The sequence below is a fragment of the Aotus nancymaae genome, unplaced genomic scaffold (assembly GCF_030222135.1).
Source record: "Aotus nancymaae isolate 86718 unplaced genomic scaffold, 86718_ANA_hifiasm-v0.15.2.pri h1tg000064l_1, whole genome shotgun sequence".
Classification (NCBI taxonomy): Eukaryota; Metazoa; Chordata; class Mammalia; order Primates; family Aotidae; genus Aotus; species Aotus nancymaae.
Window position 1 is genome coordinate 3574738 of NW_026988479.1, and position 17766 is coordinate 3592503.

The following is a 17766-nucleotide window of genomic DNA, read 5'->3' on the forward strand; positions in this document are numbered from 1 at the left end:
AAGAAATAAAGGTATTCAAACAGGAAGAGTGGAGGTCAAATTGTATCTGTTTGCAGATACCATGATTCCATATTTAGAAAACCCCATCATCTGCTCAGGCACAGTGGTTCACACCTGTAATCCTAGCACTTTGGGAGGTTGAGACGGGCAGATCACATGAGGTCAGGAGTTTCAAACCAGCCTGGCCAATATGGTGAAACCCCATCTCTACTAAAAATACCAAAAAAAAAAAAAAAATTAGCTGGGCTTGGTGGTAGGTGCCTGTAATCTCTGCCACTTGGGAGGTGCAGGTTGCAGTGAGCTGAGATCGTGCCACTGCACTCCAGCCTGGGCGACAGAGTGAGACTCCTTCTCAAAACAACAAAAACAACAAAACCCCATCGTCTCAGCCAAAAAACTCAAGCTGATAAGCAACTTCAGCAAAGTCTCAACATACAAAATCAATGTGCAAAAATCACAAGCATTCCTATACACCAACAACAGACAAGCAGAGAGTCAAATAATGAATGAACTCCCATTCACAATTACTACAAAGAGAATAAAATACATAGGAATACAGCAAACAAGAGATGTGAAGGACCTCTTCAAGGAGAACTACAAACCACTGCTCAAGGAAATGAGAGGATACAAACAAATGGGAAAACATTTCATCCTCTTGGATAGAAAGAATCAATATCATGAACATGGCCATACTGCCCAAAGTAATTTATAGATTCAGTGATATTCCCACCAAACTACCATAAATTTCATATGGAACCAAAGAAGAGTGTGTATAACCAAGATAATCCTAATCAAAAGGAACAAAGCTTGAGGCATCATGCTACCTGACTTCAAAGTATACTACAAGTAACCAAAACAGCATGGTACTGGCACCAAAGCAGAGATATAGACCAATAGTACAGAACATAGACCTCAGAAATAATGCCACACATCTACAACCAACTGATCTTTGACAAACCTGACAAAAGCAAGCAATGGGGAAAGTACCTCCCATTCAGTAAATGGTGCTGGGAAAGCTGGCTAGCCATATGCAGAAAACTGAAACTGGACCACTTCCTTACACCTTATACCCTAACTCAAGATGGATTAAAGACTTAAATGTAAAACTCCAAACCATAAAAATGCTAGAAGTGGCCAGGCGCAGTGGCTCATGCTTGTAATCCCAGTACTTTGGGAGGCCGAGGAGGGTGGATCACCTGAGGTCAGGTGTTCAAGACCAGCCTGGCCAACATGGTGAAATCCTGTCTCTACTAAAAATACAAAAAAATTAGCCAGGTGTGGTGGCAGACTCCTGTAATCTCAGCTACTCGGGAGGCTGAGGCAGGAGAATCACTTGAACCCGGGAGGTGGAGGTTACAGTGAGCCAAGATTGTGCCACTGCACCCTAGCCTGAGCAACAGAGCAAGACTCTGTCTCAGAAAAACAAAAAACAAAAAAAGGCTTCATGACGAAAATGTAAAAAACAATTGCAAAAAAAAGCCAAAATTGACAAATGGGATCTAATTAAACTAAAGATCTTCTGCACAGCAAAAGAAACTACCATCAGAGTGAACAGGGAACCCACAGAATGTTTCACATTATTTTAATGGCTATGTAAACAATACTGTTCCTGATATTCTAAGACAGACCTTTACCACACCACGAATATACACTCATAGGAGGAAATGCAGAAACTAAGAAGTGATCAAAAGTTAAGACAGTTTTAAAAAATTATTACAGTATTTGCTGTAAGTAGGTACTTTTTCGACCTTAAAACACTTCCCATCCTTTATTAAATCTATGTGACAGAAGAGCACAGATGGACTGTCCTCATTAAGTTGATATGAATTCCTTTAGATTCCTATGAGGGGAATGGACAGGAAATCTAAAGACATCAAATTACAGACAAAAAAGTGGCTGACCTTGTGAAACAAAGATAATAATTCTTGACATCATCTTCAGAAACTTAAAATTATTTAGCAGAAATTTAAAATGATGAAACCTCTAGTTATGTTTTAGGTACTTAAAAGCAACCTTTTTACTATAGATATTTTCAAACACACACACACTAGCAGAATGAGTCCCCATGCATCAGTCTTAAGGACTAGTTTTAAAGTCTAAAATTCAAAACTCACGATTTGTTCATCTTATTCAGAGACACTTTCAGGTGAGAAAAGCAAGCGCGATGGAAGAAAACAGCACTCACCGACACACTGATTCCACTGGTAGTGCTGGATGTAGCCTTGGGGGCAGCCACACCTGTAGCCGCCCAGGATGTTCTGGCATCCGTGTTGGCACCTGTGGTTCCCATCACATTCATCAACATCTGCAAAAAACAAGCCCAGCAAAACTTTTATGTCACCTTTCTTCTACTATTTTTTAAATGCACTCCAAATGAAACCTGGGGTAACTATTATCATGGGAACAAACAAACAAGACATGACACGCAGAGAGGCTGTCATTTTTCCAGGTCACATGGTTATTAGTCAGTGGTGGTGCAGTTGTGAGATAAGAGACCACCTCATTCTTCTGCTCTCCACCAGACCATGGCATGTCAGTACTCCAAATAACATCTCAATTTCAGCAAATCAACCATAGCAACCACAAATGTTGTGCATTTTGAACTGATTAGCTGCATATGGTATGATTTATTTGGTATATCATATATACATATATATTTGCATTGCATATTCCAGTAAGTTTGAAAGTGACTGAGATAGAAATCCTCATTTTTGAGAAGACAGAAGCATTACAGAGATACCTAAAAAGTACAATTATTTTGCACATAAAAATTTTTATTACCATTCAAGATTAATTAGATGCAAATTCCTCTTAAGTATTTAAATATGTTATTTTTTAGACAAGATGTGGTATTATTATACATGTGGAATAATTTCTTTGTTTATTTATGCATGCTCCTTTGGAATGAAAACCGAAGCTTTGAAATCTATCCATAAAGAGTAAAATAAAATCGGCATGTCCAAGGTGTGTAACAAATTTACATGGATAATTAATAAATGGCATCTTATGGGGATGGTCACAAGCTGAACTCACACATGGCAAACAGCTGTAGGTTCAGAATACTTTCAATGTCTCAATGATTTGAGAGATACAACATTAAAATTGACATTTTCAAACTGATTTTTCTTTGCTGAAAATGAGATACATATAAAAGTTCCACAAGCCTTACAGAGAGCAAATTAAATACTTTAAATGTATTTCTAGAAATCTAAATAATATATTTGTAAGAATAGTTAATGTTAAAAGGGTGATTAAAATCAAGAAAACTATAAATTACAATGCTATATAAGAATGTAAGGGAAATAAATATAGTCTCACAATCTCTGGCATGGGTATTTTATAAGATACTAATCAATACATTTTTCTTGTCATACACTAGCAGTTGCATTATAAATACTGAAGAACTATATGAAATTTTCTTAACTGCAAGCATGCTCTTATTTTGTTTCCACTTAAATGTTCCCTTGGATTTTACAGGAAATAGCTATTTCAGAGGAGACGCATACCTCCTCTGTAGGAAAGTGAAGAAGTGAAGCCAGAGCTTGATCCGTAAAAAATAGAAAGAGCCACTATTTTCCCCTAGCATTTTCAGTACATTTGTTCAATTCTCTATGATGACAGATTCTTTTTGTATTTAATTCTTACATACTCAAGAATCATGGAACAAGAGGTCAATTACTATTTTTTCTGGTATGCTTGAACACGACTGCAAACCGTATTAGGCACAGAATTCTTTTTCAACTCAATTCTTTCTTAGATGCATGATTAGTCAATAGTTACCTTGAAAGTCAATTCGTAATCACAGAATTTTTGTTTCACTGCCATGAAGTTTCCCTCTGTCCCCAAAGTGTTGCATAGAAATTTCTGACTGGTATCAGTTGCTGGGTCCTATTTGGTTCAATATTTTTTTTTGTTTTTTGAGATTATCCCGATTTCGCACTTAGTGTCTTGGAAGTTAAAAATAGATACGGTTTACTGTTACTAGATGAAGAATCTTTGAGCAAATCAACTAACCTTCACAGTTCAGTCCGGTGGCATCAAGAGAGAACCCTCTTTGGCATTCGCAGCTGAAACTGCCCGGAGTGTTCTGACAGATCCCTTTTGCTCCACAAAGTGAAGGCTGAGACCCACATTCGTTGTTGTCTGGCAAAGCATCAAGAAGGAGAGCGTCAAAATTTCCAATTATGACATGTCTTACGTTTCATGTGAAGTCAAAAGCCACGTATGAAAACCTTAGTTTCATGATGTGAAAATGGCATTTTGGGAAAATTTCTATGAAAATTCACTGTCATATTAAAGACAAGAGTGGTAAGGAAAAGTGTATTTCAAGAGGTTTAAGATTAGAGCACATTTTGGGGTGACTGCGGGCACACTGACTGAAAGTTCCTTAACAAGTGTCTTCTAAAATAAAAACAGTATGTTTGTTAACATGTCCTAAATTACAGCGAGCTTTGAATCGTACTTTGTCTGAATACCATGGTTATAATGAGAATGTGATATAAAGGCACTGCTTGAAATAGGGCTACTGTGCATGTGTTCTTGAAAATATCTATATTATTTGCAACTTCTTTAGACCACTAATTATGGGGGATTGGTTATGAATATAAGTTCCCGGACACTCTTCTGTTTATAATTTTAAATACAATTTTCATGCATCTACTAGAGGTTTGTAAAATTTCCCATTTGTAATTTTGTCTTACCGATACAAGCAGTGTGATGCTGTGTGAAACCAGGTGGACATTTACAGGTAAATCCCCCCAGGGTGTTGACACAGAGGAACTGGCAGTTATGCTGTTTGGTTTGACATTCGTCGAGGTCTGAAATTAGACAGAAGCCAATGAAAATCACAGCAGATTATCTGCCTTTATTTCCTTTCTCGTGAAGCTACAGGAGATGCACATGCTCCATTGGGAGCATTTGTCTAGATTTTTGCTGGAAGCTTCATAGATTTCCATAGACATATGGCAAGCAGTTTCTTTTTACATATTTGAGCAGAATAAATATTATGGGCTACGATGATAGGACAATTAAGGCAGTACATAAGAAACTGAATGGCAGAATCATAGCAGTTTCCAATAACTTTCTAAAAGCTACTATCTAAAGGTTATAATTCTTGCATTGAATACAGTATAGTACATGGCTGATTACTTATTCCTATTAAAGGAAGGATTGAATAAAAATAATATAGAATCTGGAAACTGATGAAGGTCTTAACACAAACACTAAGAGTCTCCATATTTAGATGAAAACACGGGCATTAATATTAGAGGAAGCAAAATACGGCATCTGTAATTCTAGTCATAAATGGTATTGATATTTGGACTCTACTAATAAAAATCTCAAAATTTGATTTTGGCTATAATAAAACTTAATTTGGAAACTACATTTAAAATAAATGTACCACATAAGATGCAGGCAAGACTAATTCATTATTTTACAGCTTAAAAATGCTTTAGTCATACTCATTTTTAAACAATATATAACATGGACCCATATCAGTTCACTAAACAGGTCCAAGCAGTGCTTGCTACTATTGTAATATTTTTGATATGCCTTGGAAATAAAATCTCGTTTTACTGAGAATAATCTGTATTTTAAAAATTTGCTCAGTCCATTAATTTCATTCTTATGAGGTTTACTGTAAAATCAAATGTATAAGTATAGCACTGAAGCTATTTTAATGATCTAATTTAGCTTAATAAATAATTACATTTGATACCATCTAAGCAAAAAATTTAAATTTACCTATCCATTTTCACTTTCCACGTAAACCTAGAATAAATGTAGCTTAGAGAAATAAAAAGCTTAGATAAGCAACAACAATCTTATCTTAGTGATTTGTTTTGATCTCTTCCCACACCAACATTTTTTGTTATATTTTATTTTAAAAAATGTATGTAGCTTTCTATAAGAAGCAAACTGTTTTAACTTGGGTTTTAATTCTCTCTGCTTCCTGCGATGAGACTATTGGTAGAATTTTCTATGAGTAATAACGTGGCCACTAGGAAGGTACCTTTTAATGAAGGTGATGCACATGGCATGATCCCTGATAATCTAACATTTAAATTTGAAAGAAAAGAGACAGACAAGGGTCACGATTGTAGAGGCTCTTCACTCACCTTTGCAGGTCTTTCCATCCTCTTGCAGGACATACCCCCTCGGACAGGAACACTGGTAACTCCCCTCGGTGTTCTTGCAGATGAAGTTGCATGGTTTCGGGGACTGGGAACATTCATCAAGGTCTAAGTAAAAGTGATGTGAAGATTAAATTACTGGTTAAAAGAAACAACTGGCCTCTTTCCTCCTTCCATATTCTCACTTCATACTTTCTGTTTTTCCTCTTCAACTTAAAGTGGAATATAGCCAGAGAGAAATGATGCACAGAACGATATTCTCTAAAGTAACATACAGGTTTACTTTGTAAATCTACGGATCTTAGGTAAATATTAAGATGTCTAGACAACTGCCTGGGTTCAAAACTACTACATTCTTTAGATGAATATACTTTGGTTTACAACCTGAAAATCATAACTTAAAAAGAGTTCTTCTTTTTTTGACACATGGAAGTGGCACAAGTTCTCTTCAACTCTCTTTGCTGAGGCTCCCTTAACCATCTTGTGGGATCACAGATGGTGCTGGAACCTTCCACTTTCCTCTTCAAATCCAGTCCTCAGCCCGGTCCACCCTGCCTCAGGCCCAGGAGGTGGAGCTCTACAGACCCCATGCAGAGGCTCTCCCTTTGCCCTCTGTCTTCTGTCTGGCCCTTATTTCCTCAACTCTCTTCCTGCAAGATAGGCTCAGGCTGGCTGAGTCACTGGATCAGATGTCAGAGGTCCTCTGAGACAGACCTCTGAGCACAGCTTTCTTCTTCCACGTTCCAATAACCTCTGCCTCTTTTCTTTTGGCCCAGGGCTAGTACAGCCCCAGCACACAGCACTATGCCTCCTGGCTTTCGTACACGCTGCTCGCATGTGTATACACGGTCCTTCTGTTAGACCCTCCTTGAATTGTCATCCTTGAAATAGGCCATCTCTTTCCTACTCGGACTCTGACTGACAGCAGACAATCTCCATTTCCTCCGCAGAACATATTGCGTTGATGCCCACAGAATGCTGAATCCTCACAACTAATAAATGGCCTATTCTCTATTACTCATGCTCTTCTGTTTCAAAGAAGTCAGCTGGGTTTTCTTAACCTTTTAATGCCAGGTGTACTTGTTACTGACATAGGTAATTTGATAGAATATCAGCTAAACTAATGAAACATAAAAGAGAAAATACTTTTTTCTTCAATAAAAATGAAGTTGAATACTTTGGAAAGACTCAACAAAAATCTAAGTACTTCCTGCCCCACAACCATCATAAACTGGTGTGAGTGAGACAATAAAAACTTAAATATGAAAGAGAAATTGTAAAATGGTAGAAGATTCTGTACTGAGACTGCTCCGCAGTTGGAAATTTTACTTAGGTGATGCTTACTTGGTATACTTCATGCCAAAAAACAGCAAAGAGAAACATGGAAAACACTCTCTTAATATATAATCACACATATTCATAAGAAAAAGCCCCCTTCCTTCAAAGAATGACAAACAAATGTGCACTCTAAATTTTAAATTAAAATACAAATGTTGAAAGTATGTATTTGTAATTTTTGGTTCCCTGATTGCACAGACTTTTTTTTTTTTTTGATGAAGTGAAGAATTCTACATCCCACATTACTGGACAAAGGCCAAGTGCTGCGTGATTAAGAAGCACATTATTGAGAGGATGACATCATTTACATAAAATGTGTATTCCAAAGCTCCATAATAAAGACACTCTACCAGTAACAGCTGATTTTAGGAAACAGTAGTTGACTAGACCTCCAACCCCTGGAAATAGAGGTGTCCAACCTTACCTATACAAGAGGTTCCAGTGATGTCTGTGGTGTAGCCAACCTTGCAGAAGCATCGGAATGAGCCCACGGTGTTGATGCACTGACCATTGGTGCAGAGGTTTGGCATTACCTTACATTCATCAATATCTGTGGACCAAAACAAGAAAAACAGTCAAGAGCTAACATATAAACAAGGGTAAAACTCGTTACAAACGAAGAGAAATTAAGAAATGGAGATGAGATAACTAACTGCAAACCTTCCTAATGGCACTGGAGCACCTGTTCATCATTCAGGTGAACAGCAACATGGAAGTGACAGAAAAGTAATCTCAAGTGATGGGAAGAGATAAAGGAAGGCTCTGTTGAAAGCCCTGTTTAAGACTACCCATTTTGCAATCTAGCCATGAGTTATTTTGGTGGGGAGGAAATCTAGAAAGCTACCCCTTCCAAGTCCAACTAGTTTGGAACTTGTAATAATTTCCCATGGATTGGCCTCAAATTCACATTTGCAATAGATTGAAGAAAAGCTTTGTGATGAAAAGCTTTGACTGGCAAAGTTGTCACGCATGATATTGGGAATCTGTACAGTAAATGGAGGAAAGTTTTTTTTTTTAGGACATTAATATATTAGTTGGTTGTACAAGAAATGGAAATGACTAACCCAGTTGTGAGACTTGCTAGTCTGTAAAGACATTGCAAATAGAATAAGTCCCTGTGTACATTCAAATAAGCACTATCTATTTAAATAAGGCAAATGTAGTTTGGGGGTTACAAGCATGGCCTTTGGGTCAGATAGATGTGTTCCATTCCTGGGTCATCCCTTAAAAAGTGAGTGATCTTGGGAAAATTACTTATTGTTATCTTAGCTTTGTGCTTCATTTCCCTCATCTTTAAAATGGGAATAATACATTCTACCCCTTAGGTTTGATAGGAAGATTAACTCAGTATTTCTAAAGCATTAGTAAAGATTATTCTTTCTATATACATATATGTGGAAACACACATCAAATATAGATAACAAAGTATAAACATTTTAGCTATTCTTTTTATTGTATTATTTTCACTTTTTCTTCACATTGATCTGAATTCATAAAATTTAATGTGTTGATTATATGAATAAATTTCCTCAACTTCTTACCTCTTCCATCAGTTGTGTATCCTGGGCCATGAGGACATATCTTTTTGTATTGGGCAGTTCCAGGAAGTGGGCAAAGCTCACACTGGTGGCCCCAGCCTCGCCCACCATCACAGCAGCATTCTGACTTAGTGACAAGATTGCGACTGCTGGATGCCATTTGACATATTGTCTGCAACACCTCTGCAAAGCAGAGTCCCTGTCGATTGTCTGAAATGGCAAAGTAGAAAGAGTTAAGGATGAAAATTGACATTTCATTATCCTGGCTTTCCAATTAAGCAGGGTAATCAAGGATTTCCTTCTTAGGAATAATTAAGAGAGCTAATGGTTACAAAGTTTTTCTAGCAGTTAAATTCGTAACATATTCTTTCACTAAAGACTATAGTTTATTAAATTTGACAAAAAGTGGTACTATATTTGGTAATGGATTAATGTTTTTTCGATTAATCTTTTTTCTCCAATCCATTGCCAACTAAATATTCTGTAGAATACACGTGAAAATAAAATAAAATTGTTTTCCTTTAAATAAGCAAATGGTACCAGAATTAGTTTTTGGAAAGTAAATTCTAGGCTATATTTTATGAGCTTGGTACTTACTCAGTCTGATCTCTCATATTTTCTATATCTCTCATATTTTATACATCTGAGCAGATTTAAAAATATATAAATACAATGATTTTTTCTGATATAAAAGGCAATGAAATCTTTAGTCTAGTTTTAGAAACAATCCTAGCAAAACTTACTAACATGAACAGAAAATTACACTCTGTATGTAGGATACTTTTCCTATTTCCTAAAACACTGATGTTAGTAAAGGTACAGATTGGAGATAACAATAAACAAAATATGTTTTCTTAACTAAAAATTTCCTAGAATTTAAAACATATGACATCATTCTGAAAAAAATCTGATATAGCTGAAATATTCTTTTTATACTAAATCAAGTGATGAGTCAGTTTACTGCTCTTATTTCATTGTTTATCTTGAATGTTACTATAACACACATTTTACAGCTGCCATAATTAACTGCAATGATTTATAATGTATGCATTTTGGCATTAAAATACAATATAGTGTCTGAGATTTTTATTTCCCATAAAAAGGTTTTGTAAAACATTTTTTTCTGTACCACAATATAAAAATTAACCTTCCTTGAATTTCTGAAAAATGGCATTTATTTTGCATTAATTTTGGCAGAGCTGACCTCATATCGCAAATATTTTCTTTTGGAATTAAATCATCCTCTGATGTAAGTTTTACTAAAGTCAAATTTTCCAAAGAGCTTAATTAATCTTAATTTTGGAAAGACTATTTAAGATTGTTATTTACATTACACATAGATGTGCATATAACACACACATGTACAAATATGTCATTTTAATAGATGTGCACCTGAGATTGGGGGATTTGTTTAGCAGACAGGAATATATATGTGGAGCTCTTCTGTGATGACATCATGAACAGATGTTTTATCTACCAAGTATAATATATTTGGATGTTAACTTACCAAGGCACTCAGTGCCTGAAGAACTTGACTGGAATCCTTCATTACATTCACACCTATAGCTTCCAATAATGTTAACACAACGCCCATTTTCACAGATTCCTGGCTTGGTCCTGCATTCATTTTCATCTTTAGAAAAACAAACAATATGAATAACCAGAAAACTGTAAAATTATAATTTACAAGCTATCTTCTAATGGGTTATATCTTATTTAACACTTCTTTGCCAAAATACAAATATGATGAGATTAAAAATGGTCATGTGTGAATATTAATTTATTTTTAGCTTTACTTCATCCTTCTAGGTGGGTTCTTTCTTACAATAATGTTTTCTTCTTCTTTCTTTTCTTTATCCTCTGCAGAGAAGGGATAGTGTTTATATATAAAATTAGAAATTGGTCTCGAAAAGGGATAGAATTGCCCTGAGATACCAGGCAAGGAAGGGAACTCTGGGGAAAAGAATGTCAGTTTCTGTGATATCAGAGAAAGGGTGAGGAGAGGGGTGGTGGGTGTCGTGTAGAGGTGATGAGTGGAGTAAAAGTCACACAGGCCAGGAAAGGAGGACAAGCTCCTGAATTGGCATTGAGTAAAATCACAGGAACAACAGAGGTCTGTGAGGGCAGTCAATGGGAGAGGAAGTTTAAGTAATACTGCTCTTTTGGTTGGCAATAAAGAAATCTACTTCAACAAAACTTTTGTTATTAAAATTCTCTATATCCTTACTTTTTGTGCTTTTTTGATATTTTGCAAATTTTGAGTTTTTTTTTCAAAGGTATGTTGTTAGGAGCATAAGAGAGCCCATGACAACTACGTCTTTTTGATAAATTGCTCTTTTCATCTTTATACTTAAAAATTTTTTAAATTTACTGACATTTATTTTTGCATGCACTTTGCTTTCATTAGTATTTGCCTTGAATATTTTTATTTTCAACCTATCTCACATTTCGATTTTGGTACTACAATTCTATGAAATAGTACCTAGCTGAATTTTTAAAAACACGTTTATCTTTTAACCAGCAATTTAAACCACTTATATCTGTCATGATTACTGATACGTTTAGAGCCTTACCTGCCATTTTATATTGTTTTATATTTACTGTATGGTTTCCTCCATCTTACGCCCTCCTTTTCCCTCTGAATTCATATTTGGAAGTTACAGTCTTCTTTCTATTCTTATAGTGGAAACCACTGAACAGCGTTAACACACATTCTTATGAATACTTTTCTATCAATGCCAAGAAGTATCTGTTTTGAAAGCTCTGGCCATGGTAAACACGTTGGCATAAATTTACTTATCTCTGCTCTCTCCCTGAACCACCTGCCATGTTGATGTTACCTAGAAGTTTTGGTTTGCTAGATTTTTAGTGTGCCATCAGCATCTGTTTAAACTAGTGAGGCTTACTGGTTTCTTGACTCACCATTGCTTCACATATATTATTTCGTCCTCTTGAATTAATTAAAAAAAATCAGCATATATAGTTCAGTAATTATTTCAGAGGGGTATAAATATTCTAAAACAGATTTCTGACCAGGTCTTCTTTTGTTTTCATACTTGAGTATAAAATTTTAGTTCAAAATTATTTGTCCTTAGAATGCTTTCAAAATATTGCTCCTTTATTTTTTTTTTAAACCCAGTGTTACCGTTCATTTACAGGAAATCTGGTTTTTCTCTCCTGAAGTTTTAAGGATTTTCATTTTCCTCTTAGTGTTTTGAAATTCACCATGGTGTGCCTCCTATGATTATTTTTTTTCATCTTTTAGAATAAAATATTCACTTCAGAAATTTAAAAATATATACAAAAATAATGAGTTATGAATGTAAAAGTTTTTTTCAGTTTATTGTTTCTAGAATCTGAGGTACAAGGTCTGTCACCTTGATCTAATCCTATCCCTAATGTTATTCACCTTGATTTTGAATTATATTTGATTTGTCTGAATTATTTTTTTTCAAAAAGTGCTCTTGCTGGATATACTGCCTGAGTTCTTCCAAGTTTGATTATGATAATACCGCTTGTGCTGTATTACCTAATTTGTTCTTCAAATCCTTAGATTGATTTTGCTTTATTGCCATTGGCATTAAGAATTCCTGAGAATCGCTTGAACCCAGGAGGCAGAGGTTGCAGGGAGCCAAGTTGCGCCACTGCACTCCAGCCTGGCAACAGAGCAAGACTCCGTTTCAAAAAAAAAAAGAACTCCTAAGAGAGGTTGAAAAAAAACAGTCTGATATATATATATTTTTTTCTGTTGAAATTTGTAACTTTACTAGGGTATATCTTGGAGTGATGTTGCTCTATCTAAAAAATTCTGATTTTCAGCATTGTACTTGCTACCCTTGGACAATTTGTGGGCTGCATCGGGATTGCCAATTACTGACCTTTTCCTTGTCCATCACTCTTGTCCAACGCTCACATCCTTCTACCTACTCTATGTCCAATCCAGTGTAGCATAACAGGCCAGAGGAAAACAGGCCTCATTTTAATGAGACTCATGACTCAAGATTCAAATCTCAAATGGGTACGTGATCCTCCCTCAACAATCATACTTCTTAATATGTTCGCACTCCCATTTTCTAAAATGACACTACACACTCAGACTAATAAAACACCTCTCCCCTATGAACCACCTGGCTGTGCCCTCACTTTCAACCTTTTGTCCTCCGTCAACAGATAAACTGTCCTTGTTTTTTCTCAAAGGCCAGCTCTCGTGCTGGTACTCTAGATTGCCTTCCCAGATTTTACAATGCTCCCTTTTCAAGGAATCATTCCCTCAGCATAAATTCTCTAGTAACTTTCATCTTAAAACAATAAAAAAACTCTTTTATTCACCTATTAGCCCTTTAGCTGCTATCACATGTATTGATTCCCTTTCAGAACAAAATTTCTGGAAGAATGATTTCTGGCGATAAATTCCCCCGCCTCAGCACTGACGGTTTCCTTAATGTATGTGCTCCACCACTTCACCAAAACTTCCCGAAGAAGTCACCAAACCTAATTACAACTCTATGTTACTCTACATCTCAGTAGCATCATACAAAACCGAGCACTCCCTAACTGCTTGAATAATCCATTCTTTTAGTTCTCAGGACACCACACTGACACGGAGAACTTCCTATCTTGTTGGCTACTCTTTCTTAGTCTCCTAATATTTTTAGTCACTCTAAATATTGGAACAACCAGAGTCCAGTCTCCTGGGAAGGATCCCTGCTCCTTTTACTCTCCAGGGTCTCTCTTGGTGTTCTCAGTCAATCCCAGGATTTTTCAAACACTACCTATTTGCTAGTAGTTTACATCTGTGGCTCATAAATACATGTGCTGACTTGAAATTCCCATTTGGAAAGCTAGTACATATCTGACACTGAGCATGATCAAAACAGAGCTTTAATTCCTCTGCGTTTCCAATGAAATCTGTTTCTTCCAGTCTTTTCCATATCTGTTAATAGTAGCATCAAGTAAATTATTATAGCAAGCTAATTTACTTTAGTTACTCAAGCAAAAATCCAGGGACTTCTCTTTTATATCTATTCAGTCAATCCATCAGCAATCCAATCTGTTGATTATTTCCAACATATTTTCTGAATCTGTTCACTCTTTTTCCACACTATGGTGGCCCTGATCTGAGCCTCTTTTTTTCTCTCATCTGGATGTTTAAGACAGTCATCTAAATGAAATCCTTGTTTCTGCTACCACCTCCTTAAAAATCCATTACCCCTAAGGCAGCCAAAGATCTTTAAACATGTAAAATAGAAAATAACAACAACTAATATTTAATCGAAATTTTACTGTATGCCAAGCACTGCACTAAGAGTTTCACATGAATTCTTTTATTTAAACTTCCCCATAATCCTATGAAAGTGTGCTCAAAATTCCTATTTGTTTTTACATGAGGCATTTGAGGAACGTATTTAAGCTGACTTGCCTTGGGTTATAGAGCTAGCAGATATATATGAACCTAGATTTCTCACATTCATAGTCCATCCCCAGGGTCCACACTCTGAGTCACTCTGCCATAACACTTTTAGCATAAAACCAAATTCCTTTCCATGGCATTTGCCTACCTTTAGACCCACTTCATGCCACTCTCCTGCACAAACTCCAGCTACACTGGTCCTGTGTAATTATTCATCTTTGAACAATTTTCTCCAGTTCAGCTACTCACTGAAAAATAGTGTAGCAGGTCACAGGTGCCAAACTGGGCCAAATGTGCAGTTTCAATTCATATTTGTTGTGTGAATATCCTCTCACCAAATCTGTCATGCTCTCTACCCTTGGGGCATTACAATCGGACTTCCAGGTAATTTAGGGGGTCCGTGTGCTTCTGATAAAGTTTTTAAAGCCTTAGAATCTTTGGTAGTTGCTGGTTCTCCTCTTCCTGCCTCACTGCTGGCAGCCTCCATGTCTAGGAGACCAGTTTGTTGATAATTAAATAGCATCCCAGTATTTTCTCTTTTGCATCTAACTATCTGCACACTGCAGTGTAGAAATGGGTCTCGACAAAAACATTCCATACTTTTCTCATTTGCCTATGTCCCTGATCTTCTAATCAAAGATTGCTGAATAAACTTTCAAAAACTGGGACAGTCTGCCAAAGTCTAAAGAAGAAAATTTAATGATCTTGGTAAAAAATGTTCTACTTACCAGATTTCTTGATTCATTTATTTGTTTAAGAAATAATTACTGATGCATAACATATTGCATAGTCAAGTTTCCATCTCTGATTAGGTTTACAGCTTTCATTAAAAAGGTTTTAGATTTCCTGCATAACATTAATTCTCTTAATGGCAATACCTTTAGTTTCTGTTGCAATCAACTTTTTTTGGGTAATTTTGTTTGATTCCAATTTCATGCATTTGGGCATTTTTTATTGGTTGTTTTTGTGGCTTTATTTTTCATCCTGACTTTTATAAATACTTTTTATTTGTAATAACATTTTTGCTGTTTTAAAACTGTGATTTCTAGCTGTGAAAACACTGTGTGCATGAAAGTGTTCTACAAAGAGTTTTGTGATGATCAAAAAAATTTTTGCAGGCATTTCAGCTATCAGCATGGTATAATAAAAAGCTTGAGGATCAGAAAAGTTTCAGAACCTGTATCTTTTGTAGTGCTTTTTAACAATGAACAGAATACAAATGTAGAATGCTGCCCTGGGTTTTTTCTTTGAAAAAGTGAGTTCAGAGGATGATAGAATATTAGAGCTGGAGAAGATACACCCTTCCCCAACAGCCACCACCACCACTCCCATCAATCATGCAGACTAAGTTTCTCACTGTATGCAGATGAAGAAACTGAAGAACAAAGAATTAAATTACTTTCAAGTCATCCAGATCATTTATGGTAGATCCATGACCAGAAACCTGTGCTCTTAATCTGATCACAGTGCCTACTCCCTCCTCCCAGAAAACATATCTTCAAATGTAATAAAAAATAGTATAATAGAAAATTCAGCTAGTTATAAAAATAAGAAATTTCTATGCATAAAAATTAAAAGATATTTCTAAGTATTTTAGACAATCTCTGATTAAACATAGCACACACATACATTATTTTCATTCACATAAATTGAAAAAGAGAAAAATAAATGAAAATAAATTTCATGTACAGTAAGAAGATAAGATGGTTAACAATGCTGATTTCCTTTCTTCCATACATGGTTATTAGCATTTTGCCCTGTCTAGATTTAGAGGAGCACATATTATGACTTAAAAGTTTGGGTTAATCTTCTGGGACAACAGATCTTGGAAGAATAGTGTTTTTGAAAGAACCACTGTATAACTAAACCTCCTATGTAGGTCTGTTTTTACCTTTATTAAGTACTGCATTTGAATGAAATATCTAACAAATGAAAAGAAAGAAACTAAAAAATCCAATTATAATTTGTTGCATATATTAATTTTTTATATGACACATGTGATTCAGAATAGTTCAGAAACTCACTGTTTTGTAAAAAAATTAAAATTGACAAATACACTTAAAATCACTTTGGACTAGTTACTTCTAATCTCAATGTCTTCCCTAGCAGTAATTCCTTCTATGAATTAGTGTTTATCTTTTTTAAATTTTTAAAAAATATTTACTTGGTTACATATGTACCTACAGAACACATGTAATTTTATTTATAATTTTCTTTAAAATATGAAAAAACAAAGAGGCACGTATTCTTGAGCAGGCATAAATGCCACAATCCAGAACTTATTATGTTAGCATAGACCCTGAGATGAAAGAAAGCTAGCTGTATCACTGCCTTAACACAGCTGGAAAAATAGTTGGCTTGCAGTTAAGATGATGTGGGAGTAGTGCCATTAATTAGGCTGGGAGTGGAAGCATTGCATAAGCAGACACCTTCCCTTACCGCTTACCTACACAGCCTTCTCCATCGGGCCTTCGGGCCATTCCAGGAGGGCAGATGCACATGAAGGTGCCGATCAGATTCTTACACATCATGCCCCTAGATTCACAGTTGTGTACCCCTTCGGCACATTCATCCAGATCTAGAACAAAAAATAAAAATAAGAAATTATCAGGAGCAAGCTGTGGTTTAGTACTTTTAAGTTATAGATATGGTCTTCTGACACTTAACATGTAATATTATGGAGAAAGGAGAAGCCCAGCCTTTGTCAGCTATTGGCTGTATCCCAGATGAGTAAGTTTTAGCACTGCTCCTAGTGATAGGAAGTTCAGGGAAGGGTAATCTTCGCTTTAATAAGAATCCAAGAGTGTGACAATGGTGGGCTTCTCAACCCATTTTATCTCTGACTTGATTTTACAAAAATACCATCACGTGTCTTGTTATCTAGGTATGGAAATCTATTAGCAAAATGCTGTCATATGTATATTTCTGTAAAGCTCTAGAAGAAATTAGTTGACAATTACAAAATCATTAAAATGTATCTCCAGCATGACAAATAAAGTTTGAACTACTCCCACGTCTGTGGCCTTACCTTTGCACATCTTTTGATCTTCCCTGAGGGCATAGCCAATTGGGCACGTGCATTCATAGGACCCGAAAGTGTTCATGCAGCGGAAAGCACACAGCAGTGGATTCTGGGCACATTCGTTGATATCTGACCAAAGAAATGGACAGGCATGTGATCAGCCCGGAGTTCTAATTATTTGTGTAAATAAATGCTGATGTCATTTATTTGGTGGTCATACAGAAAGCAATAGAATAGTAGACATTACATCTGCTATGCAAAATTTAGTACCTAACAAACTCATCTGTCAAAAACAACAGCTATAAACTCTGCAAAGAATATAAA

General features: G+C 35.8%; 1 protein-coding gene across 1 annotated transcript in view; it reads right to left on the reverse strand.

Moving 5' to 3' along the window:
• FBN2 (fibrillin 2) overlaps positions 1–17766 on the reverse strand; it is a 263918-nt gene that overhangs the window by 11206 nt on the left and 234946 nt on the right. Inside the window, exons 54-62 of the mRNA XM_021664917.2 lie at positions 17449–17571; positions 16867–16998; positions 10518–10643; positions 9014–9220; positions 7897–8022; positions 6120–6242; positions 4701–4817; positions 4015–4143; positions 2186–2305 (exon numbers count right to left, since the gene is read on the reverse strand). Coding sequence (XP_021520592.2) covers positions 2186–2305; positions 4015–4143; positions 4701–4817; positions 6120–6242; positions 7897–8022; positions 9014–9220; positions 10518–10643; positions 16867–16998; positions 17449–17571 — 1203 coding nt within the window. The remainder of the gene's footprint in view (positions 1–2185; positions 2306–4014; positions 4144–4700; positions 4818–6119; positions 6243–7896; positions 8023–9013; positions 9221–10517; positions 10644–16866; positions 16999–17448; positions 17572–17766) is intronic.